The 14,831-nt window shown below is 32.6% G+C and overlaps 1 protein-coding gene across 3 annotated transcripts in view; it reads left to right on the top strand.

The window, feature by feature from the left end:
- The window catches only part of LOC142221991 (aminopeptidase N), a 369,903-nt gene that overhangs the window by 316,066 nt on the left and 39,006 nt on the right, over positions 1–14,831 (top strand). For all 3 annotated transcript variants that reach the window (XM_075291909.1, XM_075291901.1, XM_075291918.1), the window contains one exon: positions 2,744–2,962. In XM_075291909.1, the coding sequence (XP_075148024.1) occupies positions 2,744–2,962 (219 nt within the window). The remainder of the gene's footprint in view (positions 1–2,743; positions 2,963–14,831) is intronic.

Genomic DNA, 14,831 nt, shown 5'->3' with positions numbered 1-14,831 from the left:
ATTAAGAACAACGGAAACAAAAAAGATTACCCTAAAAAGGGAGTGTTAAAAAGCTTTTAATATCAGTCCTGTGGACGAGTTACTGGTACACCGACAAAAAAAAAAAACGAAAACCATTAATTAATTTTTAATATTTCAAAAGTTAAATGCATTACGCCTCTTTTATAGAAGCCACCGTTTCTGCGTGTAAACGCGTGTAAATCAGTGAAATCGTTTATTTAAAAAATCAAATTAAATTTCTTTTTCAAGTTCAATTAGTATAAAATTCAGGAAAAATATTCAGTTAGGCTTTCGCTTTTCCAAATCCGAATTGCCGGGCCTCACGCTTGACACCTGCCATCAGATTTTGTACAGCAACCTTGTCCACCTTCTTCGCCGCAGAAAGCCAGTTTGCCTTGAACTGCTGCTCGTCCTTAGCAGTTTTTTGGTCTTCTTTAGGTTTCGCTTGACAATAGCCCAGTATTTCTCAATTGGGCGGAGCTCTGGCGTGTTGGGAGGGTTCTTGTCCTTGGGAACCACCTGCACGTTGTTGGCGGCGTACCACTCCATGGCCTTTTTACCGTAATGGCAAGATGCCAAATCCTGCCAAAACAGTTCGGAACAACCGTGTATCTTCAGGAAAGGCAGCAGACGTTTATTCAAACACTCGTTCACGTAAATTTCTTGGTTGACAGTCCCGGAAGCTATGAAAATGCTGCTTTTCAAGCCACAGGTGCAGATGGCTTGCCAAACCAGATATTTCTTTGCGAACTTTGACAGTTTTATGTGCTTGAAAATATCTGCTACCTTTCCCCTTCCTTTTGCCGTATAAAACTCCTGTCCCGAAAGCTGCTTGTAGTCGCCTTTGACGTAGGTTTCGTCGTCCATTACCACGCAGTCAAACTTCGTCAGCATCGTCGTGTACAGCCTCCAGGATCGCGCTTTGGCCGTCGTATTTTCTTTATCATCGCGACTTGGTGTCACTACCTTCTTGTAAGTCGATAGTCCGGCTCGTTTTTTGGCTCGATGCACGGTTGTAGACGATACACCCAGCTTAGTTGCGGCATCTCGGAGAGAGAGGTTAGAGTTTCGCTTGAAACTACCGGCAACTTTCTTTGTCGTCTCAGCGGCTTCCGGTTTTCGATTTCCCCCCGATCCAGACTTCCTGGCTGTCGACAAACGTTCCCCAAACACTTTAATTACATTTTTTTTACATTTTGCCAGCTTTGCGTGGGAGTAGCTCGGATTTTCACACACCTTCAAAATGGAGGGTGTTCAGGTTTTTTAAATGCAAAATTGAAAGAAATACGTCAAGTTTATATTGAACAAATTTTAACCGTATCACCCTTTATATGATTTTCCATTATGTATTGGTACTGTACTATAGATGGGGGGGGGGGGGGCTATAAGCCCCCTGGTTAAAAATGTCTATATGTAGGCCTCGATAAAAACTAAGTCCGATACACGTATAAATACCAGTATACCAATATATTAACGATTTCAGGCAAATTGGATAAAAACTACGGTTTCTAGGAGTTAAATCGGGAGATCGGTCTATATGGGAGCTATACTAAAACATTGATCGATACTCACCATTTAGGGCGCACCTCTTTATGGTCCTAAAATAATTCTAGATTTAAAATTTCATGCAAATTGGATAAAAAACTACGGTTTCTATAAGCCCAAGAAGTAAGTTCGGGAGATCGGTCTATATGGGGGATATACCAAACCATGGACCAATACCCGCCATTTTTGGTACATGTATTTGTGATCCTATAATACCTCTAGGTTTCCAATTTTAGACAAGTTGGATAAAAACTACGGTTTCTATATGCGCAAAAAATAAAATCTGGAGATCGGTCTATATGGGGGCTATATCAAAACATGGACCAATACTCACCATTTTCTTCACACTTCTTTATGGTCCTAAAATACCTCTAGATTTACTATTTCAGGAAAATTGGATAAAAATTCGATTTTTTTTTGGGGGCTATACCAAAACATGGACCGATACTCACCATTTTCGGCACACCTCCTTATGGTCCTAAAATACCTCTAGATTTTCAATTAAAGGCGAATTGAATAAAAACTACGATTCTATAAGCCCACGACCATAAATCGGGAGGTCGGTTTATATGGGGACTATGGGGACCGATATAGCCCATCTTCGAACTTGACCTTCCTGCAGACAAAAGACGAGTTTGTGCAAAATTTCAGCACGATTGCTTTGTTATTGAAGACTGTAGCGGGATTACAACACACAGACAGATAGATGGCCAGACAGACAGACGTTTTAGAATTTCTCCCTGATCAAGATATGTATATATACATTATATAGACGGAAATCGATATTTCGGTGTGTTACAAACGGAATGACAAACATATTATACCCCCGTCACCATTCTATGGTCGGGGGATTGGATTTAAGTAGACAATTTTTTTTTTAATAATATACCTAGAATTTTAAAAAAATCTTTACAAATAGAATAATTAGAATTTATAAAACTCTGTTTGTTTTTATTTCATAAATGTTGTATTAAAATTCTCACAATTTCAATTAAAATTCTCTTACAGTAAAATTACCTTAACTCTTAAGTCACAATGAAAAAAATTGTGAACTTTATAGTATAATTCTCTAACTGTATTTTTTTTTCTTTCATTCTAAAGGAGTGTTTTCTCACTTCCGTCCTTATTTAGACCATTTCACCTTTTTTTCCTTAATGCTTCATGTTTTTATTTATTTATTTTCAAATTTCTTTTACAGTTGCATGAATGGCCACAGTGATCCAATGACCAACAACAATCACCTCGCAACAGCCAGCATGCTGGGTATGCCATTGCCCAAATCGAAATACAATAATGATGAAGTGGCGCCCGTAGGTGATATACCACCGGACAATGAAATATTTGGCGAAGGAGCCAAAGATAAATTTCCCAACCGTCAATTGCAGCTTTACGATGGTTGGTTGCCGTTACATTACAAGTAAGTTTATAACTCCATTACGAGCCATTTTTATGAAGCCATGTTAAGAGCGTGTGGATAACCGATTAATAATTGGAAATTAGAAAAGACAGTTAAATCTGAACCTTGCATAAAAATAAAAGTTTGATAAAATTTTCTATAGAAATGAAATTTTGACAAAATTTTCTATTGAAATGAAATTTAGAAAAAATTTTCTATAGAAATAAAATTTTGACAAAATGTTCAATAGCAATAAAATTTGTACAAAAATTTCTATAGAAATAAAATTTTAACAAAATTTTCTACAGAAATAAAATGTTGACAAAATTTTCTATAGAAATAAATTTTGACAAAATTTTCTGTAGAAATAAAATTTTTACAAAATTTTCCATAGAAATAAAATTTAGAGAAAATTTTCTATAGAAATACAATTTTGACAAACATTTTAGAATGAAAATTTTAACAAAATTTTCTATAAAAATAAAATTTTGCTAAAATATTGTATAGAAAACAAATTTTTGGCAAAATTTTCTATAGAAATAAAATGTAGATACAATTATTTATGGAAATAAAATTTTGACAAAATTTTCCACAGAAGTAAAATTTTGACAAAATTTTCTATAGAAATTTTCTGTAGAAAAAAAATTTGAAAAATTTTCTTTAGAAATAAAATTATCACAAAATTTTCTATACACTGAAAAAAATATTGACCTAATATGGAAGATTATGCAACTTAAATTTTAGGACTCGAAATTTACGCAATGCTAAGAACAAAATTCTTTAAAATAATGACATTTTAATTAAAAGAAAGTTTATAATCCTTGCTTCAAAAATTTTTTTCATTAAATTTAGGACACATATCTTGAAATTTTGCGTCCCTCTGTTGAAGTTGTAGATCTTTGAAGTAAGGCAAATGTTCCTTAAAATAAAGAAAAACATTTTTAATTTAAGGAAATCGTCTTTAACTCAACTGGCATATTGAATTTTTAAATTTATGATAACAACGCTTCAAATATAGGCCAAGACTTATTTTAAGGATTTGAATCTTTGGTGTGAAGTTTTTTTAGCATTAAGAAACTAGTTTTTACTTTGAAGTACTTGGCATAATTTGGATTTTGAAACTGGAATTTGTATATGAATATTTTTTATTAATATATCGCAGAGAATAAAAATTCGATGAATGAGATCTGTATCCAATTTTAATTTTATTGATCCTAGATTTAAAGCCAGGGAGGTCCGTAAAAAATGTCTTTACTTTAAAGAAGCCGCATCTTTGGCTCCGAATCAATACCAAAATCCTTAAAGGAAGGTCAAAATCTTTGGATCCAAGTAAACTTTTTTTTTAGTAAATTAAATTTTGACAAAATTTTCTGTAGAAATAAAATTTTCACAAAATTTTCCATAGAAATAAAATGTTAACAAAATTTTCTATAGAAATAAACTCTGGACAAAATTTTATGTAGAAATAAAATTTTGACAACATTTTCTATAGAAATAAAATTTGGACAAATTTTTCTATAGAATGAAATTTTGACAAAATTTTCTATAGAAATAAAATTTTTACAAAATTTTCTGTAGGAATAAAATTTTTTATATCTATAGAAAATTTTGACAAAATTTTCTATTGATATAAAATTTTGACAAAATTTTCTATTGATATAAAATTTTGACAAAATTTTCTATAGAAATAAAATTTTGACAAAATTTTCTATAGATATAAAATTTTGCCACAATTTTCTACAGAAATAAAATTTTGACAAAATTTTTTTCTATTTTCTATAGATATAAAATGTTGACAAAATTTTCTATAGCAATAAAAATTTTAACAAAATTTTCTATAGAAATAATATGTTGCCACAATTTTCTATAGAAATAAAATTGTGACAAAATTTTCTATAGAAATAAAATTTTGACAAAATTTTCTATAGAAATAAAATTTTGACAAAATTTTCTATAGAAATAAAATTTTGATTAAATTTTCTATAGAAATAAAATGTTGACAAAATTTTGTATAGATATAAAATTTTGACAAAATTTTCTATTGATATAAAATTTTGACAAAATTTTCTATAGATATAAAATTTTGACAAAATTTTCTATCGATATAAAATTTTGACAAAATTTTCTATAGCAATAAAAATCTTCACAAAATTTTCCATAGCAATAAAAATCTTCACAAAATTTTCTATAGAAATAAAATTTTGACAACATTTTCTATAGAAATAAAATTTTGACAAAATTTTCTATAGCAATAAAAATCTTCACAAAATTTTCTATAGCAATACAAATCTTCACAAAATTTTCTATAGAAATAAAATTTTGACAACATTTTCTATAGAAATAAAATGTTGACAAAATTTTCTATAGCAATAAAAATTTTGACAAAATTTTCTATAAAAATAAAATTGTGATAAAATTTTCTATAGAAATACAATTTTGACAAAATTTTCTATAGAAATGAATTTTTTTTTGACAACATTTTCTATAGAAATGAAATTTTGACAAAATTTTCTATAGAAATAAAATTTTTACAAAATTTTCTGTAGGAATAAAATTTTTTATATCTATAGAAAATTTTTACAAAATTTTCTATTGATATAAAATTTTGACAAAATTTTCTATAGAAATAAAATTTTGACAAAATTTTCTATAGATATAAAATTTTGCCACAATTTTCTACAGAAATAAAATTTTGACAAAATTTTCTATAGAAATAAAATTTTAATAAAATTTTCTATTGAAATAAAATTTTGACAAAATTTTCTATAGATATAAAATGTTGACAAAATTTTCTATAGCAATAAAAATCTTAACAAAATTTTCTATAGAAATAATATTTTGCCACAATTTTTTATAGAAATAAAATTGTGACAAAATTTTCTATAGAAATAAAATTTTGACAAAATTTTCTATAGAAATAAAATTTTGACAAAATTTTCTATAGAAATAAAATTTTGATAAAATTTTCTATAGAAATAAAATGTTGACAAAAATTTGTATAGATATAAAATTTTGACATTTTCTATAGAAATGAAATTTTGACAAAATTTTCTATAGAAATGAAATTTTGACAAAATTTTCTATAGAAATGAAATTTTGACAAAATTTTCTATAGATATAAAATTTTGACAAAATTTTCTAGAGAAATAAAATTTTGACAAAATTTTCTAGAGAAATAAAATTTTGACAAAATTTTCTATAGATATAAAATTTTGACAAAATTTTCTATAGATATAAAATTTTGACAAAATTTTCTATAGAAATACAATTTTGGTAGAATTTTCTATAGAAATAAAATTTTGACATTTTCTATAGAAATAAAATATTGACAAAATTTTCTATAGAAATAACATTTTGACAAAATTTCCTATTGAAATAAAGTTTTAAAAAAATTTTCTATAGAAATAAAATTTTGATAAAACTGTCTATAGAAATAATATTTCGACAAAATTTTCTATAGAAATACAATTTGGATAAAATTTTCTATAAAAATAAAATTTTGACAAAATGTTCTATATAAATAAAATTTTGACAAAATTATCTATAGAAATAAAACTTTGATTTGAAAGAATTTTGGTAAAATTTTCTTCAAATTTTGGTAATTTTTTTAGCATGAGTCGTAACGGTGAGAAGGGTGTCAAATATTCGTATTGTGTCTTGTAATTTTTAATGAAATTTCCTTCTATTATATATGTACATTATTCTAAGAAGGAAATCGAATCCATGCTACATTATTCGAATTTATTTGCACATGAAACCATATTTCACTTTTAATGTTTTCTTGACGATTTGTCGCGCCCCAAGATACCTGTGGCTTTTTTGTCGCATTTAATAAAGCCCTCTTGTGGTTTTAGCCTCATTTTTAAAATTCAGTCATCAACGCCAAGTGCACCCAGTTATTGTTTACAGCCCCGTTTGTATTTCCTGTCACTATGCACACCATCACACGTTGACATCACGGACTAATGTTGTCATTACCTCAAAGTCTATGTAAACTATATGGCTTTGAGGGGTAACAAATTACTCAAAGGTTTACATAAACTTAAACAACAAAAAATTATAACTTTATTTAAAGTGCAATATTTTCTATATTATGTCAGCTCTCTGGCCTTGGAGACGAAATTCTAACTTAAACATGTAAATCAGTGTCAATTTGTATTGACACTATATACGATGGTGAAGGTGTGTGTAATAATGGTGTTTGAAATGGTAAGGTATGAATTCAAATGTGACGTCATACAATTCGAGTAAAATGACTTGGAATTTATATACAGAGCGAACACAGAGAGTAGGAAATACAGAATGCATTTCGTCAAAAATTTAATAAAAAATTATTTCCTAAGATCTAAGTCCTTATAGTGTCTTTCTTTTTCTCAAATAATAGTGGGATAATCTTTAAAAATATCTAGAAAAAAAGTTAATAACGGCATTTTCGAGGCAAAAATCGGCAAAACGGCCTATTCTATTTTTTGAGTAAAAAATCGGAAGCTCTGGTTGCCACCTTCACTCTCTCTTACTCCCACTCTCACTCCTACTCTTTATCACTCTCTCTTATATGCAGAGCAATTAACTTTTTAATACACCGAAATCTCAAATATTCATTGAAACAAAAAAGAACAAAATTTAATGTTAATTAAACATTAATTAATAAAATTAAGTCAAACTATTTTTGTAAATTAATACTTCCAATAACTAAAGCAAACATCGCCAATGATATATAGTTAAATTACATATAATTCTCTGATTATTACAGTTAATTGCATATACTAGAAGATTATGCCTTCTTGTATAATATGTTACAATATAACAATGCTCACAAAGAAGAGAAAATAGCACACATGAAAATGGACGGACAAGACCAACATGCATTGATATACAATTTCAAGTTTAACAATTGCCCACTAAATAGAGCCGGTAGTCAATTATCGTTCATCCAGAAGGAGATGATGGCTACTTCCCACCTCAAAGATGAATTCAAAAATTCAATCACGTTTCAATATCTCAAAGCTCCAGAGCTCCATATATATGGTGGTGGCGTTGCCTATAAAACAAAGACCACAAAGCCAATGGATATGTGACAAAACACAGGTACTCAGTGCGAATTACACATGTCCAAAGTGACATGATGTTTGGTGTAACACACACACAAAGCCATAAACTACAAATTGCAATTGCATAGCGGCAACAACATCACACCACATGTTTGTTGTTGTTGTTGTTGGTTGCATGTTGATAAATGCGTTCCATTCTTTTGGTGCCATAATTATGGGTATGGGCTTTTGGGGGTGATGGGCGATTTGCTAGCTTTGTAAATTGATTTGGCATTTGTGTGAATGATTCTGAAGATGTTGCCGCTTTTAAATGCGGGTAACGCAAATGAATGGACCTGGTCCCGCCTGCTGCTGACACACATTATTGGCAACATGCCACAAATGTTTGCATTGTGTATGAATGCCATTGCATTTAGAAATTGCATCGTGTTGCTATTTTTTTTTTTGGTGCAGTGCGGCGCTAATAAAATAAGTTTGTGTCTTAAAAGATCTTTACTTGTTGAGAAATTTGATGGCAAAGAGGTTCCGCCATTTGAGCACAGTATTTAAAAGGGATATGAAATTATTTGCATATATATAAAGAATTTTTTGTTTTCTCTGAAACGAGGTTTTAGCTTTAGCAATGGTCAAGGTCTTAAAAGTAAATTGAAACTGTTGTGTTTGTGGAACTATAATGATATCTCGTGGGAGACCAGGACTGCCAATTTAGCATTTTTTCAATTTTAATTAAAAAATATAAAATTTCGATGTTTGTCTCGAAAATTACGATATTAGCTCCTTTAGATATTTCTAAAAATGTTCCCTCTTTTTATTTGAGAAAAACAAGGACAATCTATAGACTTAGAGTTTAGAGAGTTACATTCTAAGTAAATTTTTGAAAATATTGAAAAGTTTTTGGAAAAAAAATCGTACTCAACTTTGACGTTTCCAGTTTTGTAAAAATTCGTACAAGGAATGTTGCTTCTTCCACACTTCACAGCAAATGTGAAACGAATTTTTAATTAGGTTAACCATAAAAAAAATCTAAAATTATAAGCTCGTTTGAGAATGATTCAATCGAAGATATACTTTAGTCGCATTTTGCAACTTTTTTGGTGCCATGCGACTTTTTTAAAATATGCGAAATGTGCGACGGCAATGCTTAAATGTAAAGCAATTTTTATAAATGGGAATTCGCCGTGCGCCTTACGCTGGAACCACATACAAAGGATCATAAGTTCAACCCCAGTTTCGACCAAACAACAAAAAGTTTTTCAGCGGTGGATACTGAGTGTTTCAAAGCTTCTCACCGCAATATGAAACGCCCTTTCAACTCGGCTATAAAAAGGAGTTCCCTTGTCTTTGTGCTAAACATAGAATTGGACAGCACATATTAATAAGAGAGAAGTTAATCACATATGACATCACAATGGACACCTAACCCATGGACAAATTTGAAGAAGACGCAGTCTTGTCATTGCAAAACTGAAGGACCAGAGTACTCTGCCAACAAAATATCATGAAGTTTGCGTCGACGTGTCTCTCAAATGTTTTGCCGTTTGCGCCGGAAAGCATCATAACATTTGTGTTTTTCATACATTTCTGAATTAAAACCCCTAAAAGCAATACCAAAACGAATATAGAAAATTAAAATCAAACGCATGTGTATGTTAAAGCGAATATTTATTATGGTTTTATGTAAATATTGCTGTTTTAATTTATTCCTGGGCAAAGCTGCCTTGGAAAAAATTTACAAATAAAACAATTTTTTTTTCTCATAGCCCCCTATATCTTGACATTTTTTCTCTTTATAAGAGCACAAAGCTTAATCTTGTTATTCTCAATTATCTTTGCCTAACCTACGTGGTGTTCTGGTTTGTACAGTCGTTGTTTTATTGCATACCAATTCAACCACAGTCAGATGATCTTCTGTTGTCAAATGATTCTTTCTACAATGCAAATACATAAATATAAAAATTATAAATTTAATGAAATGTATTTACTTTTACTGGACTTTATGTTGCAATAAGTTGGTACTATATCTTTTTATGTTAATGGACTGTTTCTTTATTGTTTTTGTGTTGATTTTTGGTGGTGACCATCGGTATACTCACCAGATTTCTATACAAGCGATTATTTCTGCATCACAGCCATCGATTACATGTTTGACTCCGGACTTTGTTCTGTCTCCTGTATAACTCAATCCATCCATACTCTCACGTCTTACCATTTATCTCTTTTAAAAAATAATCCCCCACCATACTTAATTCAACGCATCTGCAAGCCATCGTGTAGACCTACTTTATGGAAACCTTCGGTGTTTATTCTCTCTCTCTCACTATTCTGCACTCAATGTACTCATATTCTCAAGTGTTTTTATTTATCTCTATTTAACTTGAAACAATATTTTTTCTTGAATATTTTAAACTGGGAGTGTGATATTGCTCTTTTTATGCTGAGAATTCATCAAGAAGTCCCTCGTCTCTCCAATTATCTCTTTTCAGAAATATCTCTCTCTCTCTGTTTATACTGCATATTGCAATGCACCCATACTTTCAAGTGTATTCATTTATGTCTATTTTCATTTATCTTTATTAGCTTGAAAATGATTTATTCTCTGGAAAAGGGGAATTGGATATAGCTCCTCTTATGCCTAGAGTTAAAACTAGAAGTGTCCATATGTAATAGGTACTTTTAGTTAATGTGGTATCACAATGGACTGAATAGTCTAAGTGAGCCTGAATCTTAATCGGGCTGCCACTTTAACCTAACCTAACCTATGCTTACAGTTCATCAATAAGAAAGGCTTTTCAATAATTGCAAAACATCGAAAAAAAAATCCAAATTTAGAAAAAGTCCAACAGTAGATTAAAAAAAAAATAAAAAATATTTTTTTTTACAATTTTAAAAAGTCGAAAAGTCCCGTTACTAGTCGGGGCTTCTTCTGATAATTCTTTCTCAATTTCATAAAAATGAATTTTCATCACAATTTCCCTCACATCAACCAATGTTCATATTCAAACATCACGCATGCCATCTCACCAGCCGCCATCGTATAGCTGCTGCCTGAAAGTTGTAAACAATTATGACATATGTGGCACGTTTTTGTACTGAAAATGCAATGAAAACAAAGATCAGTCAAAGATTGAAGATCAATTTTGTACAAAAATAATCGCTCCAAAAGGGGCTGGCAGGCAGGCAGGCCATTGTTTTGGGAATTTCTTTAGAGAAAAAGCCGCTCAAATTAGCCAAACATGTAATGGTGAATTCAGTTAAGAAAAAAAATGCCAATAGACAGACAGACAAATAGACGCATGATGGGATCGTCATACAAATAGCCAGTCAATGGCAAAACCAGGCAACAAAACTCAACATCATTATGATCAATAGTCCGTAATCATCATTATCATCATCTTATTATCAACAATAAAATGTTCACTATAGTGAACATCGCCTATAGATCTCGGCTAATAGATGTGCGCGCAATGATAAAGGCAACTTTTCACTCATACAACCCAGAAGAAGAACCATTATCATCATACTTGGAGTACTACGATGAGTACTACTCTCATATGTTTGTTTTTGTGTAGCCGATGGCTTTGCCAAACAACAGATGTGTTATGCGATATGTTCGGTCATGTTCCACGCAATTGTGGGCTAACCAGGAAATACTCTTGAGTGGAGTACTAGAACAACACAGCTATTAACCATAACCCACCACAATGGCTATGGAATCGATTGAACTTTTTCTTTAACAATCCATTACATTGCAAATTCCAAATGCGTACCACAGAAGCCATAGCGGCTTCATCACATACTCGCTCACTCCTTTGCCTGCAATTGAAGAAGTTGTTGTTGTTGTTGTGTTTGTTGTAAATGTGATTGAATCAGCACACCCCTCTTAAAATTATCTACACATAATGATCACCATCAGCTACAATGTTAAGCAAATGTTATTGAACGAAAGACGATATTCGGTGAGCGTAGTAATACCCCTCTCTTTCTCTCTCACACTCACTTGCTCTTGTAAGGAATTTGATAGTAATAAACAAAGTATGCCAAAGCTATTATCGTGGAATCATGAAAGTGGGTACTAGCAAGGATTTGCGAATACAATTGGCCATTAAATGGAAAAAAATTTAGAACATGCAATGTCCAGAGCCAAGCCCCAACCTAAATCCGAATGAAATTTTGTGTTTTTTTTAACACCTTGCACAATCAGCTTTCGTACCGAGTTCAAACAGAGTGGTCAAATCTTCCATAGAACCACATCGATAACCTAGATCAGAGAATGCCTAGGGCTGTAGGTTAGTCTAAGTACAGAGGCAGCCCAATATTTCAGGGTCACTTAGACTATTCAGTACATTGTGATACCACATTGGTGAACTTTCTCTTATCACTGAGTGATGCCCAATTCAATGTTAGCTCAATGGCAAGATACCTCCTTTTTATAGCCGAGACCGAGACCGAACGTGAAATCATTCACGTTGCAGTGAAACACTCAACAGCATTACTGAAAGGGAATAATCCACCGCTGAAAAACTTGTTTGTGTTTGTTCGACCTGGGATTGAACCCATAAGGGTTTTAGGCCAAATATTAAAAACGAAAAATTTCCTAGACATACAAGAATGGATTAAGTTTGGTTAGGTTATAGAGGATGACAACAATTCTTGGATAGAATTGATGGCCACTTAGACCACTATATGCCCATTGTGAGTGCTCAAGGCAATTTTCTAAACTTTTTTCCTAAGGTGATCTCCTTTAAAGTCGCTCAAGAACTTATTTTTGTTTGAACTAACCAAAGGCCCTGATGAAGGCGAGTATGTTCCTTAAGCTAGCCTCCCGCAGATTGGAGTCTGAAGGAAAAATTAAACCAGTAACATATCTTGATTCTTCTAATGGATAATGCTGACACTGGCACACAAATGGTACGAGTCTTCCTTAACCTCCAGATCCAAACGGGTCCGGGTCCATTGCGATTGCCCAAGATAATTTTCTATTTCTCCCTGAGGTAGTTTCCTTTAAAGTCGCTCAAGAAATTCCCTTAAAGCGTCTTCCTTAAAGTTGCTTGAAACAACCAACCAGAGGCTCTGATGAAAACGAGCTTGAGCTACACTCCCGTAGATCAGTGATAGCCTAAAAAAAGCCCAGTATCTTCTTCCGCTGGACACTGGAACAGGGAATGGTACGAGTCTCCCGTAAGTTCCAGGTCACCATCTGCAAATGTCATTATCTTAAATGTCTATTCTTGCCATAAGTTTCCAAAGTGTGTTATGTCCAGTTATACCTCTAATTAAGGCCTCAGCTCCTGTCTGTTTATCGTCACTGGAGTTTCGCATTCCTACGGTTCTTTTCGTCCTACAAAAACTTGGTTTGCTGCCGAACATCCATGGAGACCCAACGTCCTTGCCATATTCCTTCATATTTGACACGAATCCTGTAAAGATATAAAGACAGCGGACATGGAGGGCACTCGGTCCACGAGCCAGAACATGCTTCTTCCCATTATTTCACATTGTCCAGGTACCCAGCACAGAGTTAGTGAGAACCCATAGGCTCTCTATGACAGCGGCTGACACCGTAGACCTCATAGCTGCTTGCTTGTCGATGAAGAAGCTGATATTGTTTCTGAATAACGGCATCATCAACTGCTACTCAGCAGCTTTTGTTATTGCAGAAATGTATGCCTGAGAGATACTGCAATAGCTGCCTAACATGTACGACTCTCGTATTCCTGCAATAAATGTCGCCCATTTTAGATACATCTGTATTCATATTCAAAGTTCGGAAGGTATCCACCTTTGCTCTATAACGCTCGGCAAGACGTTGCATAAATCAGCGATAAGAGAGAAGTTTACCATTATGGTATCACAATGGACTGAATAATCTAAGTTAGACTGAAATATCGTGTTGCCACTATACCTAACTTAACATAAGTCTCATGAGTGTTACTACTGATGTGCAAATCGCATATCCTTTGGTACGGTCTGAAAGATACTGTAAAGCCTCACTCAACACATGTGAAATCGTTTAGAAGAACTCCCAAGTAACTTGCAGTTTTCATGGGACTCAACTTCGTCTTTTGGAATTCAAGAGCTTAGTATGCAATGACCTTTTTTCTTCTAGTGAATAGTACCAGCTCTGTTTTTGCAATGTTCAATGTATCCAAGAACTCGAGGGACTCAACTTCGTCCCTTGAAATTCAGGAGCTTAACCTAAGTCTCATGAGTGTTACTTCTGATGTGCAATCCTCTGGTACCGTCTGAAAGATAATGTAAAGTCTCACTCAAAACATGTGAGATTGTTTAGAAGAACTCCCAAGTAACTTGCTGATATCAAGGGACTCAATTTCGTCTTTTGGAATTCATGCAATAATCTTTTTTCTTCCAGTGTTCACACTCAATACACATCCTCTAGTCCATCACTCAACATATCTGAGATCGTATCCAAGAACTCGAGGGTCTCAACTTCCTCCCTTGAAATTTAGGAGCTTTGTATCCAATGACCTTGCTTTTCTGGTGAAGTGTAACAGCTCTGTTTTTCCAAGGTTCGCACCCAATCCATATCCTCTGGTCGAGTCTGAATGATACTGTAAAACCTCACTCAAACATGTGAGATGTATCCAGAAATTTTCCCGATACTAATATTATGATGTTATACACGCACGCCACTACCTTAATCTCATAACACCGAAAGGGTGATATTAACAGGTTGGCTGATAAGTCCCCGGTCTAACAAAGAAAAACACATTTTATTGTCAAAATTCGTTTTTATTATTCAACATAGTTCCCTTCAAGAGCGATACAACGTTTATAACGACCTTCCAATTTTTTGATACCATTTTGGTAGTACTCATTCG

The sequence above is a fragment of the Haematobia irritans genome, chromosome 1 (assembly GCF_050003625.1).
Source record: "Haematobia irritans isolate KBUSLIRL chromosome 1, ASM5000362v1, whole genome shotgun sequence".
Taxonomy (NCBI): Eukaryota; Metazoa; Arthropoda; class Insecta; order Diptera; family Muscidae; genus Haematobia; species Haematobia irritans.
This window is presented reverse-complemented; position numbering and strand designations above follow the sequence as displayed.